The sequence below is a fragment of the Nyctibius grandis genome, chromosome Z (assembly GCF_013368605.1).
Source record: "Nyctibius grandis isolate bNycGra1 chromosome Z, bNycGra1.pri, whole genome shotgun sequence".
NCBI classification, from domain to species: Eukaryota; Metazoa; Chordata; class Aves; order Nyctibiiformes; family Nyctibiidae; genus Nyctibius; species Nyctibius grandis.
The window spans coordinates 11,501,643-11,518,879 of NC_090695.1; the positions used below are offsets into that span (position 1 = coordinate 11,501,643).

Here is a 17,237-nt window from a genome sequence, read left to right on the forward strand (position 1 = left end):
AGCATAAAATATGAAATATATATTTTTAAATGTAAATTCAAAACAGTAGCTGATATCTTCATGTTCTGGAAGATGGCACGGAGCACAAAGTGATTCATCCAGGGTTCCCAGAAGGAAGACTCTTAACAGACTAGCTGAAGGGTACACAGGTTTAAACTTTCCATAACACATAAAATAGAAATTGTGGAATGTTACTTACAGTTTGCTTCTTACTTTGTAAATGGACCTAATTACAAAATGTTCAATAGACACTACTTAACCTCTCCCTTACTACATCTTTTGATTTGAACGTACACCTGGTACACAGGAGCAAGACACAAGTATCTGTCAAATGACACTTTACTTATTTTGAGATATATTCACAGTTTGCGACCAGTGACGTGCCTTCATGCCCCATCTTCAAGGACTTTCAGAGCAATATACCCGGTGTATTAAGGGACAGATTCATTCATATACAAATTAATAAGCACAGGCATTTTAGCCTGGTGTTCTTATAGGATACAAGTATGGAGCAGCAGTGAATTCCCACTGTAATAATGTTTTAAACCCTTGGCTGACCACAACCAAAACTCTGTTTTGGGCACAGAGTACTTAAAAATTCCTTATGGAAACTGACACCTCAATACTGCCTGCAGTAAGGAAAATGTTTCAAAGTAATGCCCATTGTAGACACCAAGGAGTTATAATACATGAGGTAAATTTCAAGACACAAATCCATAGAAGATGAGGCATCCTTAGCTCTACATTCTTCAAGTTATATATTTGACTTTAAAAAAACCCTATGTAATAAACTTAAAATAATCTATTCTGTGTTACAAAAACAATGTAACTGGAAAAATTTCTCTGTAAACTCTAAATTATTTTTAAGTCACTACACTAGCTGCAAAACTGATAATGCACGACTGTACCAGCAGTTTTACATAAGAAGGTCTCCAAATGTAGCCTTTTTTCATCCAAAATAATGTCCATACTGCTTCCAGTGCAGTCATCATCTAGGACAACTGTTCATTTCTACTCCTTATTGAAGTCTGTGAGTAATGCCTTCTTGTGATCATTTAATTAATAACCAGTTACATAACTAACTAATGAAGTCATTTACTTTCTTTATATGCCCTAAGTACTACTGGTACCTGAAAATGATAGTGCTATCTTTGTGTTGAAAATGATAATTTAATCAGTGTTAGCTGCATTCACAGAGGAGGAGGTAAATAGACCATCGCAGTAATGTTTCACAAAACTCAGCCCTCAGATTTTGAGCCCAGCTGAACACAGCTGTTAATTCTGATTATTCAGAGGAAAAACTCCAGACTAACGCTCAGAAAACACGTCACTTGTGTGACGTGTCAGAATCTTATAAGGCAGGTAGATTAACACATTAGCAGGTGTTAGTCTGACTGAATTTCTGATCCTAGATTCTATCCATGTTTGCAATATATGCATTTTGTTTGCAATATAGGTACCCTCATCAGTGATTACATAGTTGGGTCATATAATTTGCTTCGTAAATTCCAAAACAGAGGAGGATGCTTCAGAAAAAGCAAAATAAATGCAGTTATTCTTATGAATGCAAATTATTGAAAATTTTTCACACAAAACAAATGAGAAGGGGCAAGCTTTCTTGTCCACGCTTTCATTAGAACATGTTTTAATTAACAGAAATTTACTTTTCTGCTTTTCTTCCAGTCTTTGTTTATGCAAAGCAAACTACACCATCCCTGAAGTGGACTAACACAACTGACTTCAACATTTCAGAAGCAATTTGAATATGTTCAGACAGTTGCAGACACATTGTTTTGCAAGAATAACTTAAGTGTTTGTCAAAGACGACTCAGGAATCTGAACTCCACTTTTTAGACAGACAGCTGCTGTAGAACAGGCGATGTGTGCTGCTTCTAGATTGTCCTGCCAGCATGCCCTGGTGTTAGGTCCTCTAAAACACAGGTAGAGAAAAGGCGATACTCTTTCTCTCCCTGTCTGTGTTGTACAGGCTATCAGTAGCACTGAAAGCAGTATCAGATGTGCCGAAGGTTTTCCCTGTATTCATTCAATAGAGACATTACCGAACTCTTAACTTCATACAGTTTGTCAAAACTAATTCAGAGCTCACTAAAGATTGTGATATAAAAGCCTGAGTGACAAGATTTAGGAAGAGATACAAACGCATCCAGAATGTAAAATAAGCCATTTAGGCTCTCCCATCCAAGTAGATTCTGCCAGAAACTCATAATCTTAGTGGCAGATATCTGCATATGTATCCTTATGTTAGGAACTGTTAGTTTTCCCTCCTTTTGAAAATTATTACTGCACTAATACAGAAGAGCTTCCAGCTCTGTATCCCCTCTGTATATAAATTAATCACTGGGATTTGTTAGAAAGAAAATAAATAAATAAATAAATAGATAAATAACATTCATCTAAACATAGAACAGGTTGCTCCACGAACAGCAAAATTAGTCATGTCTGGTTTCATATGGATTTGGGTCACGTCCCTACATCCCTCTTCAGGCCATAATGATCCCAGGTATCCATCCTTCCATGGTTTTCCTCTCTCCCCCCTCCCAGCAAATGCTGCAGCATGTTCAGAAGCAGGCATGCGCCCCTCAGCCCCACAGAAAATACCAAGCTTACCCTGAAACTTCTTCCTGAAAGGATATCTTCCCCTGAGTTGTGTCACTCAACAACTGCCAATTTTCATGAAGAAGTTAAAATGTCTTTGAGCTTTCTACCTCCCGTCCAGTTTTTCTTGAACTGAACAGTGGGCTCAAAGTGGGTCTGACAGATAGATGGACAGAGTACAAAACCATTTAAATCTTGTTTCCTTAGGAAAACAGGCTTGAAATTCTGCAGCATGGAAGGAACTGTCTGTAGGAAGCTCTAACTGGGACACAAAATAAGGCAACTAGTTAGGTGAAAACGAAAGGTGTAAGAAAATTGTTTATTGTTCAGGCATAGAAATTGTTGCTCCGGCTGTCATAAAAGGACACATTTTACATTTTTAAAACCAAGTGAATACATTACATATTAGCATACCTCCAGTCTTGAAAAACAATGAATTTTAGTGCAATGAGACTAAATAGAATAAATAAAGTATTAGGATCTCAAGAGTAAAAAGTCATACCATAAATACATCTGCACATACATGTATTTATATGTCCTCTATTACCACAGTATCCAAACTCTTCAAAATAGTTAAACACCTTTTTTCCTCCTCAGCATTTAGGAGACGTAGCTTCATATTTAAGAGCGTGTGTGTGCACAGGAGCATGTGTTTGTGCATATACTTGTGTAGATATGTAACAACCTTGGGAAGAGGCAGATCAAAAGAGTTTATTTGTGAATGATCATAAGCCTTGTTCCTCGTGCTGTGGGAGCAAATGACAAAGTTTAAGTCCTGTGTCTGCAAAAGTTCTGTTGTGCCTGCTCTGGAACGCTCCTTCATTTGTCAAGGATTTTACAGCAGTAGTAGAATTTAGAGGGATATCATGACACTCAGGCGCTTAAATCCTATTTCACGGAAGGCTTTGATTATCAGGACAGACTTTGAAATCAAACTCTGCATTCAGTGCATAGCCAGCTGAACTCCAGGGCAAAGTTATCACCATGACCTGTTGCTAAATACATAGGGCTGCTGTTTTACAACTGCTGAAGTTTTTATAACATGGAGCTCTGTTCCTGAGTATGAGTTTCAGCAATGAAATATGAAGGTCAGTGATGCAAATATTGTTCTGGTCAGGAGTGAGGCTGATCAAAAAGCACACAATGTACAGCTAGTTTTGGAAAGAACATTTTTTTGTTATTGGCAGACTGAAGAGTCAAAGAGAATCCCACTGCTTCACTCTTTAACACAGGTGCTCTGTTGTGAAGTGCTACCCTTCTCCTGAAGGCAAAAATCCAGTCCCATTTAAGCCTACTGTCATCCAGATGCAAAATCAATGTCAGAGAAGTGCTAATTTTGGCAGGCTATTTAGGATTCAGCATAATTCAGATGCTAGTTCAGCTTCATCTGGGTGCTGATCTTGACAGGGCACTGAGAATTCAGGAAGAAGCTGGTACTCTTCCAACTTGATACATATGTTCAGACAGGAAAACTAAATTGTAATTTCACTCTTCAGGTGTGATGCAGCTTTTAAGATCGAGAAATTGTTACAATTACCTTAATTAAAAGGATTTCAGGTATTTCAGAACATTGTTTCAAGCTCTGAGGATGACAAGGAAATAGTATTTGGTAACCAACAATATACAAGGCAGCAGAGAGTTGCAGCAGAATGACGAGAGACATACTTTCTTTATCTTTTGACAGAATGAATAGCAAACAGAGCATAATTGGTGTCTGTACTGTATGTGGGCTTATGAATGATCTGGTAAGTCTTCATTCACAGGTGGCATAAGAGAGAATTCATTTTTCTAATTCCTCATGAGAATGATTAGCTAGAAGCAGTAGTTTGTGGAATCACTTTTACAGAGTGACTGGGTCTTTGGCACTGTTGGGATTATTGCACATATTAGGATGTGTAACATACATTCCTTTTTCAAGGAATGATGCTGTTTTGGGATAGCTACAGCTAAGGCAGAAATAATCTCAGATAATCTCACACATTTAAGAGAAATTTTTATGCAGATATCCAGTTATACTGTGGATGCATTTATTTGCATACATCAAATGGACAATTAACAGTGCAAATGCTTGTTTTGTGCAACTGCAAAGGTGTCGATGAGTGCAAGCAGATACACTTTTAGATCCTGAAGCTCGTATGTCTCCTAGCACTGGCTTGCAGTTCTTCATGGTGAATTCTCCTGGTGCTTATGGCTGTAAAGGCTGATAATGGTTCTTTCCCTTTTTCAAAAATTCTACAACCAGTATACAACTCTAGGTATTTTCAGAACAAACAGGAAAAAAAAAAACTTATTATGAAGGCTGTTTCCTATAGGCCTGGTCACGCTAAACTGCTACTCGCAAGTTTGCTTGTATATACTTACAAACAGGATGCTGAACGTTACCACAATTTTAAAGAAATGTTTTCAGTGAAGCCCGATTTAAAGCTTTCCAAATGTATCTTTTAAATAACAGATGAAAAGTGTCAGGGCAATGGTTGGACTCGATGATCCCAGAGGTCTCTTCCAACCTGATTGATTCTGTGATTCTGTGAAATATCTCTTCATGTATATGGTTATGTGGTTTTATCCATCAATATGATGAATAAACATTTATTCCCTATAAAATTCCTTACTTTAATAATGCATCTAAATATATTTAATTCTAAAATCTGAAGCCTCTGTAACACTTCTTGAATATTGGAACCCATTGTGTCATTCCTATCTCAGCGCAAAGCAGGCCGACTGGGATCCTCAAAAGTGCATCTCAAGTTCTTTCTCAATGTATTAAACCTAAGCTGTCCCTAAAATTAATCTTTGCTTAAAAGTCATAAAGCAAAATGCATCTGATTTCCTCCTTCCAGGGACTGACGAGTCAGCTTAGACATTTTGTGAAGATGAGTTCCCAGCCGTGGTGTTATAACTTCTCGTAGGTGTTATGAGCAGACCACGGACTGCCTGCGGTTCCATCTAGAATGATCTGAAAAAGAATTTTAAAAAATCTTGCTTATTTGAGCATATTCATGTTTTGAAACAATCCAGCATTTCATAATACCAAAGCAGTAGGTTAAAGTCTGGATATGATCAGTTCCTGGTTTAGGTAAATATCTAACTAGATAACACAGGATTATTCACAAATATTTGAGCATGTGAATAGTGAATGAAGCCTGTGACCCCCCATGTCAACAAAGACAAGCACATGAGCACTAAGGATTCAGGTGTCTAGATAGGACAATGTGTCTGGGATGCAAATCATCTCGCTCTGTAAGGGGAACGCTGTCTTAACACTTCATAATAGATGTGCAATAAATTCTGAGAATTCCAACATATGTTCAAATAACTCATTGGTCATTAAAAAGTACCCAGGGGTGTTTTTTGTATGTAATCTATACAACTATGACTAATTTGCAAAAAGTAGATATAGCTGACTAACGCCAGACACATAGTATCACTATCTCAGTATCTGCTTAAAAATTGCTGCTACCATCTGGCCACTGCTAAATACTTACTAAAAGTTTTAAACCTCTTACAGGTGAAATAAAAGGCCTTGAATTCGTCAGAATATTAAATCTGATCTCCCCCCCAGTCTTTTTCCTGAAATGTCAGTATTTAAAGCCAATCAGAGAGTCATCTTTTCTTCTCTGCTTTAGATGTTACTGATGTCTGCGGCAAAGAATACAGAAACTTGTACTCCAACAAAGAAGTTAATCCTTAACTTTTCCTCAGGTTTAATCACTATCAGGTTATCTGTGTGTGTGTGTTAGATTTAGGATTTTGAATCCTTAACAATTGGTAAGAATTGAAATTAAACTGACACGAAATGTCAAACAAAGATAGCAGTTTTTCAGGAGTTCTTACAGTGTTGCTGAACAGCAGTTCCTTGAAGAACTTTAAAAGTATTTTACTTAAAAATAAAAAAGCTCTTGTAATGTTTTAAATCTTGATAAACACCAGCAGATGACAGAGTCCTAATGAGGCCAACATGGAAGATATGTGTATAGTGCACTAGAAAACGTCTCTAAAATAAAACAACGGTTGCATTTCTGTGACATGATACTGTCCGTCTCTCAACACCAGTAGTCTCCAAAATCCATGCAATGCTTGGTGGACCCATATGGGACACACCATGTCTTTGCACACCATGGTTTTCTCTTAAGGTCTATGACTATATATGGAGAGACTTCTTGTGACTGAGCTAGTCCTAGACTCCAGCATCTTTGAATTTACCTAATAGCTTCTAAAAGAAAATTCTGTGCCAGGAAAGAGAAGACACGTCAATCAAAAGAGAAGATCCCTCAATCAGGATGAAGGATTTAAGAGAGTTATTGAGGTGCAGTATAAGAAATAATGCATAAAACATTTCTTTGCCTAGTGACACTGTCATCCTTGTCCCTCACATGTACGTTTCCAGCTTCTCTGTTCCCCCCTCAGGGATAAAAATAAACAAATTCCTGCAAAATCAGAAAAGGGAAAAGGATGGAAATCATAGGAAACATCCTACCTATAGCCCCATGCTGTTCTACTATGACTGACATGTCATGCTCCCCTGTGAAAGAAATGCCTTATGCCTCTAAGGAGTAACAGTTCTTTCTAAATACTAATGGGGTTACAACACTTTAAGGACCTTCTGCTATTTCTGATGACCATGATGGAAACAGCACCTGTTTCTAAATGTAAACAAAATGCATTATTTTGGAGCAAGGACAGAATCTCCTTGTGACTATGAAGAAAACATGGAAAAAGCTCTTAGAAGTGTCAGAAGCAAGGAGACACATTTTCAGACATCTTGGTCACTCATGGGTCTAAGTAGTGACTTTAGATCACCTGCTCCCAATGGCAAGCTTAAGTGTTGGGCCTCTAACAGATCCATGTTCCAGCAGGATTAATTTTGGGGCCTGACATAGGTACCTTGTTTGTTTGTGCTGCCAGTGGAAAGAGGCGGGGTACCCTGCAAGGGTTGCACAGTGTTTACATTAGAGAACTGTCTATCCAATAACTATATATGGAATTTATGCATATTAGCAGTGCAACGCAGTACTCCCACGTGCTGAATTTGTAACTGCCTGTAGTCAAGGTGCTTAAAAAACAGGAGTCAGAAGACATTGTATGCACAGATATCTGACACAGGTCTGCCAACATACAGGAAAGCCCCAAATCGATGGTTGAGATCTATTAGCAAAGCAGGAGTAGGTAGTGGCAACAGTTTGACATGATGTTACTCATTGCAGAACATGCCCTGCTCCCAGGCCTACAGGGTGCTAGGTCCTCTTTATCTACAGGGGTCAGGTACAACTCATTGCCTACCAGGAGACCATTCTCCCTTACTAGGCTATTCTATATGCCTGGCTAGGGGAATTCTCTGTTCTATTTGTTGAAGCAGATCTACCACACAACAAAGAATGTAAGGTTTACAAGTCCAAGGAGAGGAAAAACGAAAGGGGAGAGTCATGCAACTGTCCGAGGCCACTGGCATTTCCCTCAGAAGGGAGCACTCTTGGTTCAATCACTCACACATTACCATATCAGCATTTGTAATTGTTTTATTTGTTAAACTATTTAGTGAGAAAATTTTTCATATGCGTCATAAAGAATTCTGCTCATCTTTCCTCAGCTAGATATTACAAAGACAACTGGAGGCAAACATAGTTACAATATTTTGCAGAGAAATGAATTAGCAATGAAAGACATGGAAGAAGAGATTTGCTTCACTTTGGTCAGCCTAGAAGTTTGCTGTCTAGTCTAAATTAATCTCCTCAGTTCACTTTGTAGTCAGTGGGAAAAGATAAATAATTCCCAGAGCATTATTGATCCCATCCACTCTCAAAATCTGTTTAAAGATGAATTGTTCTGTTTCTCTCCACTTAGATTTACAGACCAATTTGTTCGTAAAAAATTTTCAAGCTGTAACTGGTGAAATATGATCTGATAAAAATATCAGGTACAGCAACTTATTCTTTGTGGACTTTATGAAATGAATATCTTTACTTGAAAGTAAAGCAATTCAATTAAAAATGTAAAAAATACTGGAATAAATGTCTATGCTGAATTTGTGAAATGGTAGTAATATCTCACTACCTCATACACTGTTCTTGTACAGCATTAACATCCTGTGGATGTTATAGTGAAGAATTCTGTGTAAAAAATTCTTACAAAAATGTCTTGCAAACATATAGAATCACTTCAATGTTCATAATGGTTCACTTATGTATATCATATTTGCTTTCTTCTTCAGTCTCTAGCACTAAAGATAATTCTCGTCTATTTTTTCATGTCTCTAACAGTGTCATGAAATACACAGCATAGTCTAGGGAGCTGTGTTAGTTCAGTTTAACAGGCAGAAAATAGCCTGTATTAACAAAATAAAGAACTATCAGGGTTTTTTTGAGACAAAACAGTTAGAATGGAATGAAATAAAACACAGGCACGCTTTCTAATTGCATTTCTTGTAATGAAACAGTCACTGAGAACTTACAGTGCTTAACATTTATAGTAGTGTTAAGGAGAGGTAATCTCTGAAACAGTTACATCAATAAAAGTAAGATGACTTATTCACGCACATCCTTCAATGAAAATGAAAGCATGAAAATGAAAGCTTTAAACAAATGCTCTTAAATATGCAGGATCTGATCTCTTGCATCCAAATGTATGTTTCTATGCTGATATTTAAAACTGACCTCACACTGTTCTAAACCCATGAAGTATATTTTTCTTCCTGTTTTGAAAATGGGAGTTCTGGGGACAGGCATGTATACAATGTGAATGTCTGCATGTAAAGTGGGACTTAGATACCAGTAACTGAAATCTATGAAAAATTAAAACCTCATTGCTCTGAGAATAATAGAAGAGATTAAGGTAAGCAGGAAATGCTAGAAGTTATCGAAAAAGCACCCAAAAGAGATCGTTAGAACTGCTGTCAGTAACTCGACATAAATGAAAGACAGATGCTTAAACTAAAAGGTCAGGAAAAAACAGCACCAGACACTCATATGTCAGAATCTGTTTGCTGGTTGCCATCTGAATATTTGTATCAGAAGTCTCTGCAAATCAAAATAAATATTTAACTTGTAAATCTGTGCTCCTACACTGCTTTGACATTCCCTTTCCCCTCTTTTTTTTTTTTTTTCCCCTAAAATAACAAAGAGTTCTTATCATCAATAGTTCTGGAAAGGAATCAAGCTCCATCAGAGTTTTCAAGTTACCAGAAACTCTTTGTAAAGTCAATAGAGACTATTTAGGAATTACAGAGGGAATGTTTGGTTATCTGGGAGCAATCCAGGGAGTTATCCAGGGAGTTCTCAGAGCTAACAATTTTCCAATTTCCTAAACAGAAAAAAAGTATTTGTGAGAAAATGTTGTATAAGAGCATCACACTTTGTTTAGAGCACTGAATGCTACTGAAATGTAGTTAAACAACAATTAATAATGGGAACAAGCACTGTAAACTGCAATTTTAGGCTATTTGCCTAAAGGGGAAAAAAAGACTTATTTCCTTAAGCAAACAGTCACTTGTGCATGACTTGATTCTTGTTGAATAGTTGTTAAAAGGAAGAGTTTATAATATAAGGACAGCATGTTACTCAGTTGAAGGAAAGTAATGCTATGAGCAACTCAACCATGCCTGCTGTAGTCCTTCTATTAGAAAACAACGTAATTGGCAGCTCCTGTATCCACTGTAGCAGTTTGGCACAAGCAAGTGAATTCAGCCCAGAAATGTGACTTGTCTTTTGCTAAGATAGAAGAGCTTTTATGTCTGGCAGGAGTTTCTGCCTTGCTTTCTGCAAATGTGACCCCAGCCTTGTTGTGAGCTGTATTAACAGCTTCTAGAGTAGGATTAAGTCAGCATCTTGCCCCTTGTATCTTGTTTTAGTTGCATGCTTCACTTCGAGAAGCGCACATTTTTGTTGTGTTGATGAAAGCTGGCAAAACTGGTGTGTAAATCTTGACCTGAAAATTTCCTAGTGAGGCAGTTGTTACAGCTGATCAAGAATCACTGTTTCAAATGAAGTTAACCACTGCATAATAAATACATTAGTAAACACGTTATGCTTGACGCCACTAGTAACTTCCTAAGCGCTGTTGTGAATGGACTCAACTTTCACTTACTCAAGTAACAGCTAGTATCTCAGCACCTCTAGTCATTTCTACTTAAATATACCAAAAACCCTTTAGGTATAGCTTGACAATATTAAAATTTCTTAGCCCTCAGCCTTTTGTCAAAAGAGTATTCCACTGCTGTAAAGATATGTAGATACTTCATCTGGCAAAACCTTGCATTTTAACAGTAATAAGTAAAAATACTAAAAGAAATTACCCTCTTCTGCCTAAAAGGGGTATCTGTAAAGGTGAAAGTTATAGTCAGGATGGGGAAAAAAAAAGTAGAATAAAAGTATAATATTCGTTGCTTACAAGAAAATACCCTGAAAGGATTACAGCATTCCCAGGAAAATTTCTGCTTACCAGATCCACTGCTGCTCACTTGAGTTATTTTTTCATCATCTTCATCATCACTATCACAGGCCAATGGCTGAAAGGCTATTTCTGACTCTGTGTCTACTTGATTAGCATCTGGCTCTTGTTTAGCATAGCTTCGCAATGCCACAAGGCGGTGATGTATTGCTGCATACAGGTATCCAGTGTCTTTTGAGCTTGCCTGCAGAACATAAAATGCATACAGTACAAACTAACTGAAAAAAATCTCTTATTTTTCACAGAGAAGCTGACTGAGAAATTTTCAAAAGTAATGAAAGAGCTGTATTTTGTCCTTTTTAATCAAAACAATCCATGCAAGATTCATACATAATAATTCATTTCAGAAAATAAATTTAAATACAAATAATGTCAAGTTTCTTTAAGTGGTCTGAGTTTTATAACATGTAGCTGTTGATGTTTTCTCTATAGTTACAAGAAACATAAGCTTAAAAGTTATTATTACCCTGAAGAATGGCTCAGTTTGTACCGAGTACTTGATATTCCAGACAATTCCTGAATGTGATTCTAGAAGCAATAAAGCACTGAAATGTTAATATATGTATTGCATTTTGATTTACAGAATAAATAAGAATTTTAAAACCTAACTACAAAAAAGTATTTTTGATTATAAAATTTAAAGATACCACGAATTCTGGTGGTATTGTTGAACAGAAGATGAGCATCATCAAGAAGGGTATTGAGAACTAGACAAGGCAGCATTTTGCCAGTACATACAACCCTCGAGCAGCCATGTCCCGAGTACTGTGTTCCATTCTGGTCATCACATCTCAAGGATATAGCAGAATTAAAGAAGGTAAAGAGATGGGCACCAAAAATGACCAAGGGTGTGGTGCCGGAAAAAGGCACTGGGGAAACCGGTGAGGTTTCCAGCTGGGGAAACCAGAGACATCCTTAAACTCATGTGGATGCTCTCACTTCCCAACCTAGGACATATGTGCTATTTATTTGCAAATAAGTCCACCACACTTCCACCCTCAACTTATCAGCCTTTGCTAGAGAAAACCAGGATTCCCAAGACTATCGTCTTACATAAGGTGACATCACAAAATATGTGTTCTCCTCAACTGAGAAATGGAGGTCCTATGCTGGATGGATTACTGCAAGCCCTGTGTCGAGAACCATGGCAGAAAGCTGCTGCCTTGTACCAAAGTAACTTATGAATATGTAACTAGCTGTGTAGAAATTCTTACAGTGTTGCCTCTGTAAGAAAGAGTAATTGCTGCATATGACTCTGGAATGATATCCATTCCATCAGTAGTATGTGAAAGAGTCTGGAAATGTCTGTCCTAAGGCCACATCCCATCTTCACACCTTTTTTTTTTTTTAAATACCAAGGGATAGCCCTTAGTATTTCATAATAAAAGCCATGTAACAGCTAAGTGAAGCGTAGCCTGATAGAGCATGAAAGGCCATTTGCTGAAACCAAAGCCTCAGGAAGTCTTCAGAATCCTAGATGAAATGAGGATTTGGGTGGGGTTTTTATCTCTTGCTTACCTGAATTAGAAATACTTGAACAGAGTGGTCTTCTTGGTCTGTTGCAGTGAAGCACAGACTATTTCTGTTTGCTCTTTTTATAACCATTTGATCCCATAGTCGGGTGTTGAGAATCAGTCTCAAGCTGCCCTGATTTCGCATAACTAAAATAAGAAGGTTTATATGATAAGTCATTGGAACCATCTTCATTTTCACTGCAGCAGTTTTCTCTACCACTTGTATACAACTAATATTTTCATTAATTACTCTCTTTAATTTGGTCTAAAACCTAACGTGAGATTTTTTAAAATTTTTTTTTTAAATACCAAAAGATTAGTTTCTTTCAATACATCTGACATATAAAGCAAATAAATCTGCTGAAACTGTGCAACACAGTACAAAAAATGGCAGCAAGGTAAAAACAACATTCCAGAAGTGACTTGAAACAGTGCTCCTGGAAAAGCAGAATCAACAAAGAGCAAACCGCCAGACTGGTGACTGAGCTAAGATACATTGCAGTAGAAATACACAGAACCTAACAACATATGCAAGCATGAGCATACAAACTGAATGGAAAATGCCCAGTGCCTCAGTCTGTAATGCAGCTAAATTTATCAGGCAATGTTAAAAAGATTTTCAGCAACTTGACTTAAATAAAACTAGCTACTCAGTTTTAAACGTTCTGAAATAAACTACTCTGGCCAGCAATAGAACAAGTTATTTAGTGTTTTGTGTATGTGTTACTTTGTTATTTAATTCTTACTTAGCCTTGACTGCAGCATTCCACATTTATTGCGAGAAGTGTCATTAAGCCTCAGGGATCCTCTCCCTCTTTCAATCCAGGTTAAAGAAAGCTTATTAAATACAAAGAGATTGCAGTTGATCTGAAAGAAATACATGATGGAAGTTGCCAGGTAATGTTAATTTTATTGGTTCTAAAACTTTTATGTTTTTAAACCTTTTGATATGGCTTTTAATACATCCATATGCATGTATACTAAGATAGATATATAGATATATCACCATTATTCCTTAAAATGAAATGGCTCCTAGACCTGTGCTGAACTTTCTGCTAGTCATGGAAAACATTCAGCATGAATACCAGTTTACTTTTTCAGTTAGTTCATCTTTATTAACTCTTCATCTGTAATATGCACTAACATAGATGAATTTGTTGTGAGTGTTCTAAAATCTTATTCCCCCACTCACTAGAAACATTATGCAGCCCAGGATACCAGTACCACTAGGAGAGTACTACTCCAAAGAGAGTAAAACTTCCATGTTCTGATAAGACAGAAGATTTAATCAATGATAAGAGAATGTAACTTTCAATGTTAAGATTTTTAAAATCATATACTTCATTGCTATTTTCTGAGAAAATAAGTTTCAAGATGAAGAATAGCAAGATACTGTCCTGCTGGGCCAGAAAGATAATGGATATTTTAGATGAACTATAAAAATAATTACTTTGACAACACATTGCTTTTTTTCAAAAAAAAGTTTTGTCATAAAAAATCTTTACTCAAATCACTTCCAGTTTTGAAGTTTTAGTTACTGCTGCTATGCTATGTGGATGCTTATAAAATACAACTGTAGAATGAAGTTCTGAAGCAGTCACTTACTGAAAGGGACTATAAAATGAACAAATATAATAAAAAAAAGAAAATATCACCCTACAGAAAAATGGGTTAGCAGAGGATATCTTTAAAAAGTGAAAATTTAAAATATAAACTGAAGTTATTTTCAGATTGCTGCAATCTGTAATAGATCTAGATGTTCTTTACAACAACAAAACTGCTCACCATCAAGGCTTTATGAAATGCACACCTGTAATACATTGTGTTCTGCTTCTTCTCCAGTTATAACTTCAACTTTATCTAACAGAATTTTCTCCACTGGCTTGGAAATACAAGCAGCTGCTGATTCACTTAGTGTTGCATTCCTCAACAAAGCTGTTCCTATATGGGAAAAAAAAAATAAATCCTTTCTATACAGGGAATATTTTCAGGACAACAAAACTAGCACATAGGATGGCCTGTGACTTCAGTAATCCCTGTGATGTCTGACATTATTTACTGATATCAGTAAGTTTTTCGCCAAAGCATTAAACAGAAGAGAAAAAGGCTGGAATGCTGCAAAATGTCTCACCTGTTTAGGCTCATTTTGAATTGAACAGGGCTCTCCACAGTTGCAGAGGTTTGCCCCAAGGGAAAACTTGCAAAAACAAGACCTAAATAATTAGAAGTTGATTTTCCAAATGAAACTGGTCTGTCATATTGCTGTGCAGATTAATAAATAATGAAAGACACATGTCCCAATATGCAGAAGAGTAACACACATACAATGACTTTTTGACAGGAACACAAAAGGACAAGATTTGAAAGGAACAACATTGTTACAAAATTTTGTATATTTGCATAATCTATGTACATTTTCCATAGGCTTTAATTTTTTTTACTTGTAAGAATGTTTATACAAAGTAAGAGGACCCAATACATCCATTAGTAAAGAGGGGTGCAAAATTTGGCAAGAGGGCTCAAGATAGAGGCCTACTTGGGATTCCCTCACAGCCTAAGTTTATGTGTCTTGCCTAGTAGAAAAGCTCACACCAGAGTCACAAACAAGCCCTGAAATCTGTCTGTCTAGAAGTTTCAATCCTACAATTAGGATACAAATATGGCAAAGTAATTTATATGAGCAGTCACAAAATACAAGTGGCTGACAGCTTAAAATTGTGATTCAAAAATGCAGCCCAAAAGGCATTCACAAAGTTCACTGCATTTTTTCCAAATGATAAATAAATATGATCTGTAATAAATAACAATAATCTGTAAAACTCTATCCTTTCCTGAGTAACTTAGATCATTCATTCTGAAGTCAGTCCAGTTCAAATGTCATAAACTAAACTGTAGCTGCTTTCTGAACACAGATTTTGGCATATACTTCAAGTGTACTAGTGACTGGATAACTTGAGAATAGATGAAATTATTGACCACCACTCATCTGACATCCTCTAAGATACAGTGAAACATATAATAATAAACCTAACTGTACTTGTTTGCTGAGTGTGCTTACTTGTTTGTGGACTGACATGAAAAGACTCTATGTACATGGATGTTCTTTCTCCTTTGTATGAATCAGCTTCATTACACAGCTTAGGATGGTTTTCAGGACTCTAGAAAAAAAACCAGAAGAAATAAGAATTCCTATTTAAATAAAATGGCTATGTTACTTCACATCAAACAGAACATTGAATCATTTAATGCATGCTAGGCTGAAGATTAGCAATTTTAATATCTTAAGAGTAAAAACTGACCCAGATGATACAATTTCAGTCTCTAGTGGAAGTAATTTTATTATCATAAAATCAGTACATCATTCTTCCACCAAGAACGGCCTCTTTGTGTGGATCCTGGACTAGGATTTATATCCACTGAAAGACTTAGATGTTTAAGTACCAGCTAATTCCCAGGTTAAGCACTTAAGCCCCAGAAGAATAGTTTAAAATTCCCAGACACCACAAACTTAACCTCAGGGGAATTAAAAATTTCCACGACCTTCGGTTTTTGCAGATAAAGTTTCTTAGGCATGTCTAAAGAGATGCTTCTGGCTCCTGACAATGCTCAGTGGCTCAACTCCTACCTTATAACTACATCCTGGTCAGAAGTCATAACCCAGACCTATGGTTGCCAAGCTTTTTCACTAGCAGATATGCATACTGTTTTCATTCTACTTCTACTAGAAACTGAACTTCAATTCCATTTTAAATGGTGCAGTCCTCAGCTTGGGAACCACCTTTTTGTCTTGAGTTTCCTTCAGGACTTGATTCATTAAGTTGTCTCGCAGTATGCACAATATAGTTTAACATGGACACTATCTAGGATGGGTGTTCAACTTTCCCCTCACATTAATTTCTTCCATCTCTTAACAGTTATGATGGAAATTATTAGGGTGGTGTGGACCACATTCTTTTATCTTGTATTGTGGCTGTCCCACTTTACATGGAAGATATAAAACACCCTTTTTGAGGTCAAAAAAATGAGCAAAAGAGAAGTGCATACTGGTACGGGTTAGTAATTAGAGTACTTATCTAGGATGGGGCAGATAGGGATGCCTACCCCTCCTACAGCAAATATTTAGATATTTTCTCCTCAACAGTCACTGGAATCATATTTACTCACATCTTTAAAAGAACAAGAGAGGCTAAAAAGAATCAATCATCTCTGAAAAAAAATATACTCATAAGTACATTAACCTTGACAAAAAGTCTGCCAGCATATACAGATCTTACCAAAACTCTCTCAACCATGTTTTCTCCAAACACAAAATCAGAATTGCTGCTGTTTTGTACACTTCTGTCTTCAAACAACTGACTTCTGTGGGAACAAAATAACATAAGAATATGATTTAGAACTATTTAGAACTTTGTAAAGAATATAAATAAGTTCATGCATTTACTTTACCACACCTTACATTAATGACAAACAAAAAATGACCACTTAAGTAATCAGGCAAATTCTTTAAGACAATCTGAGAGTATTCTCTACATAACATTTCGCAGAAGGAACAGAGTATCACACTGTATTTCATGAAGATTATTGAGGATATTCCTTAAAAGCAAAGAACAAGAAGCAAAACAACATGCCGCTGCCTCCTCCTCAGGGAACTGTCTCACTCCAAAA

General features: G+C 36.6%; 1 protein-coding gene across 2 annotated transcripts in view; it reads right to left on the reverse strand.

Annotated features, from left to right (window-relative positions):
• Positions 1–2,916: 2,916 nt before the first annotated feature.
• Positions 2,917–17,237, reverse strand: part of RANBP3L (RAN binding protein 3 like) — a 35,375-nt gene continuing 21,054 nt past the window's right edge. For both annotated transcript variants that reach the window (XM_068422848.1, XM_068422845.1), the window contains 7 exons: positions 16,847–16,931; positions 15,631–15,730; positions 14,383–14,513; positions 13,319–13,439; positions 12,577–12,719; positions 11,050–11,242; positions 2,917–5,572 (listed from right to left, as the gene is read on the reverse strand). In XM_068422848.1, coding sequence (XP_068278949.1) covers positions 5,529–5,572; positions 11,050–11,242; positions 12,577–12,719; positions 13,319–13,439; positions 14,383–14,513; positions 15,631–15,730; positions 16,847–16,931 — 817 coding nt within the window. In that variant the 3' untranslated portion in view covers positions 2,917–5,528. The remainder of the gene's footprint in view (positions 5,573–11,049; positions 11,243–12,576; positions 12,720–13,318; positions 13,440–14,382; positions 14,514–15,630; positions 15,731–16,846; positions 16,932–17,237) is intronic.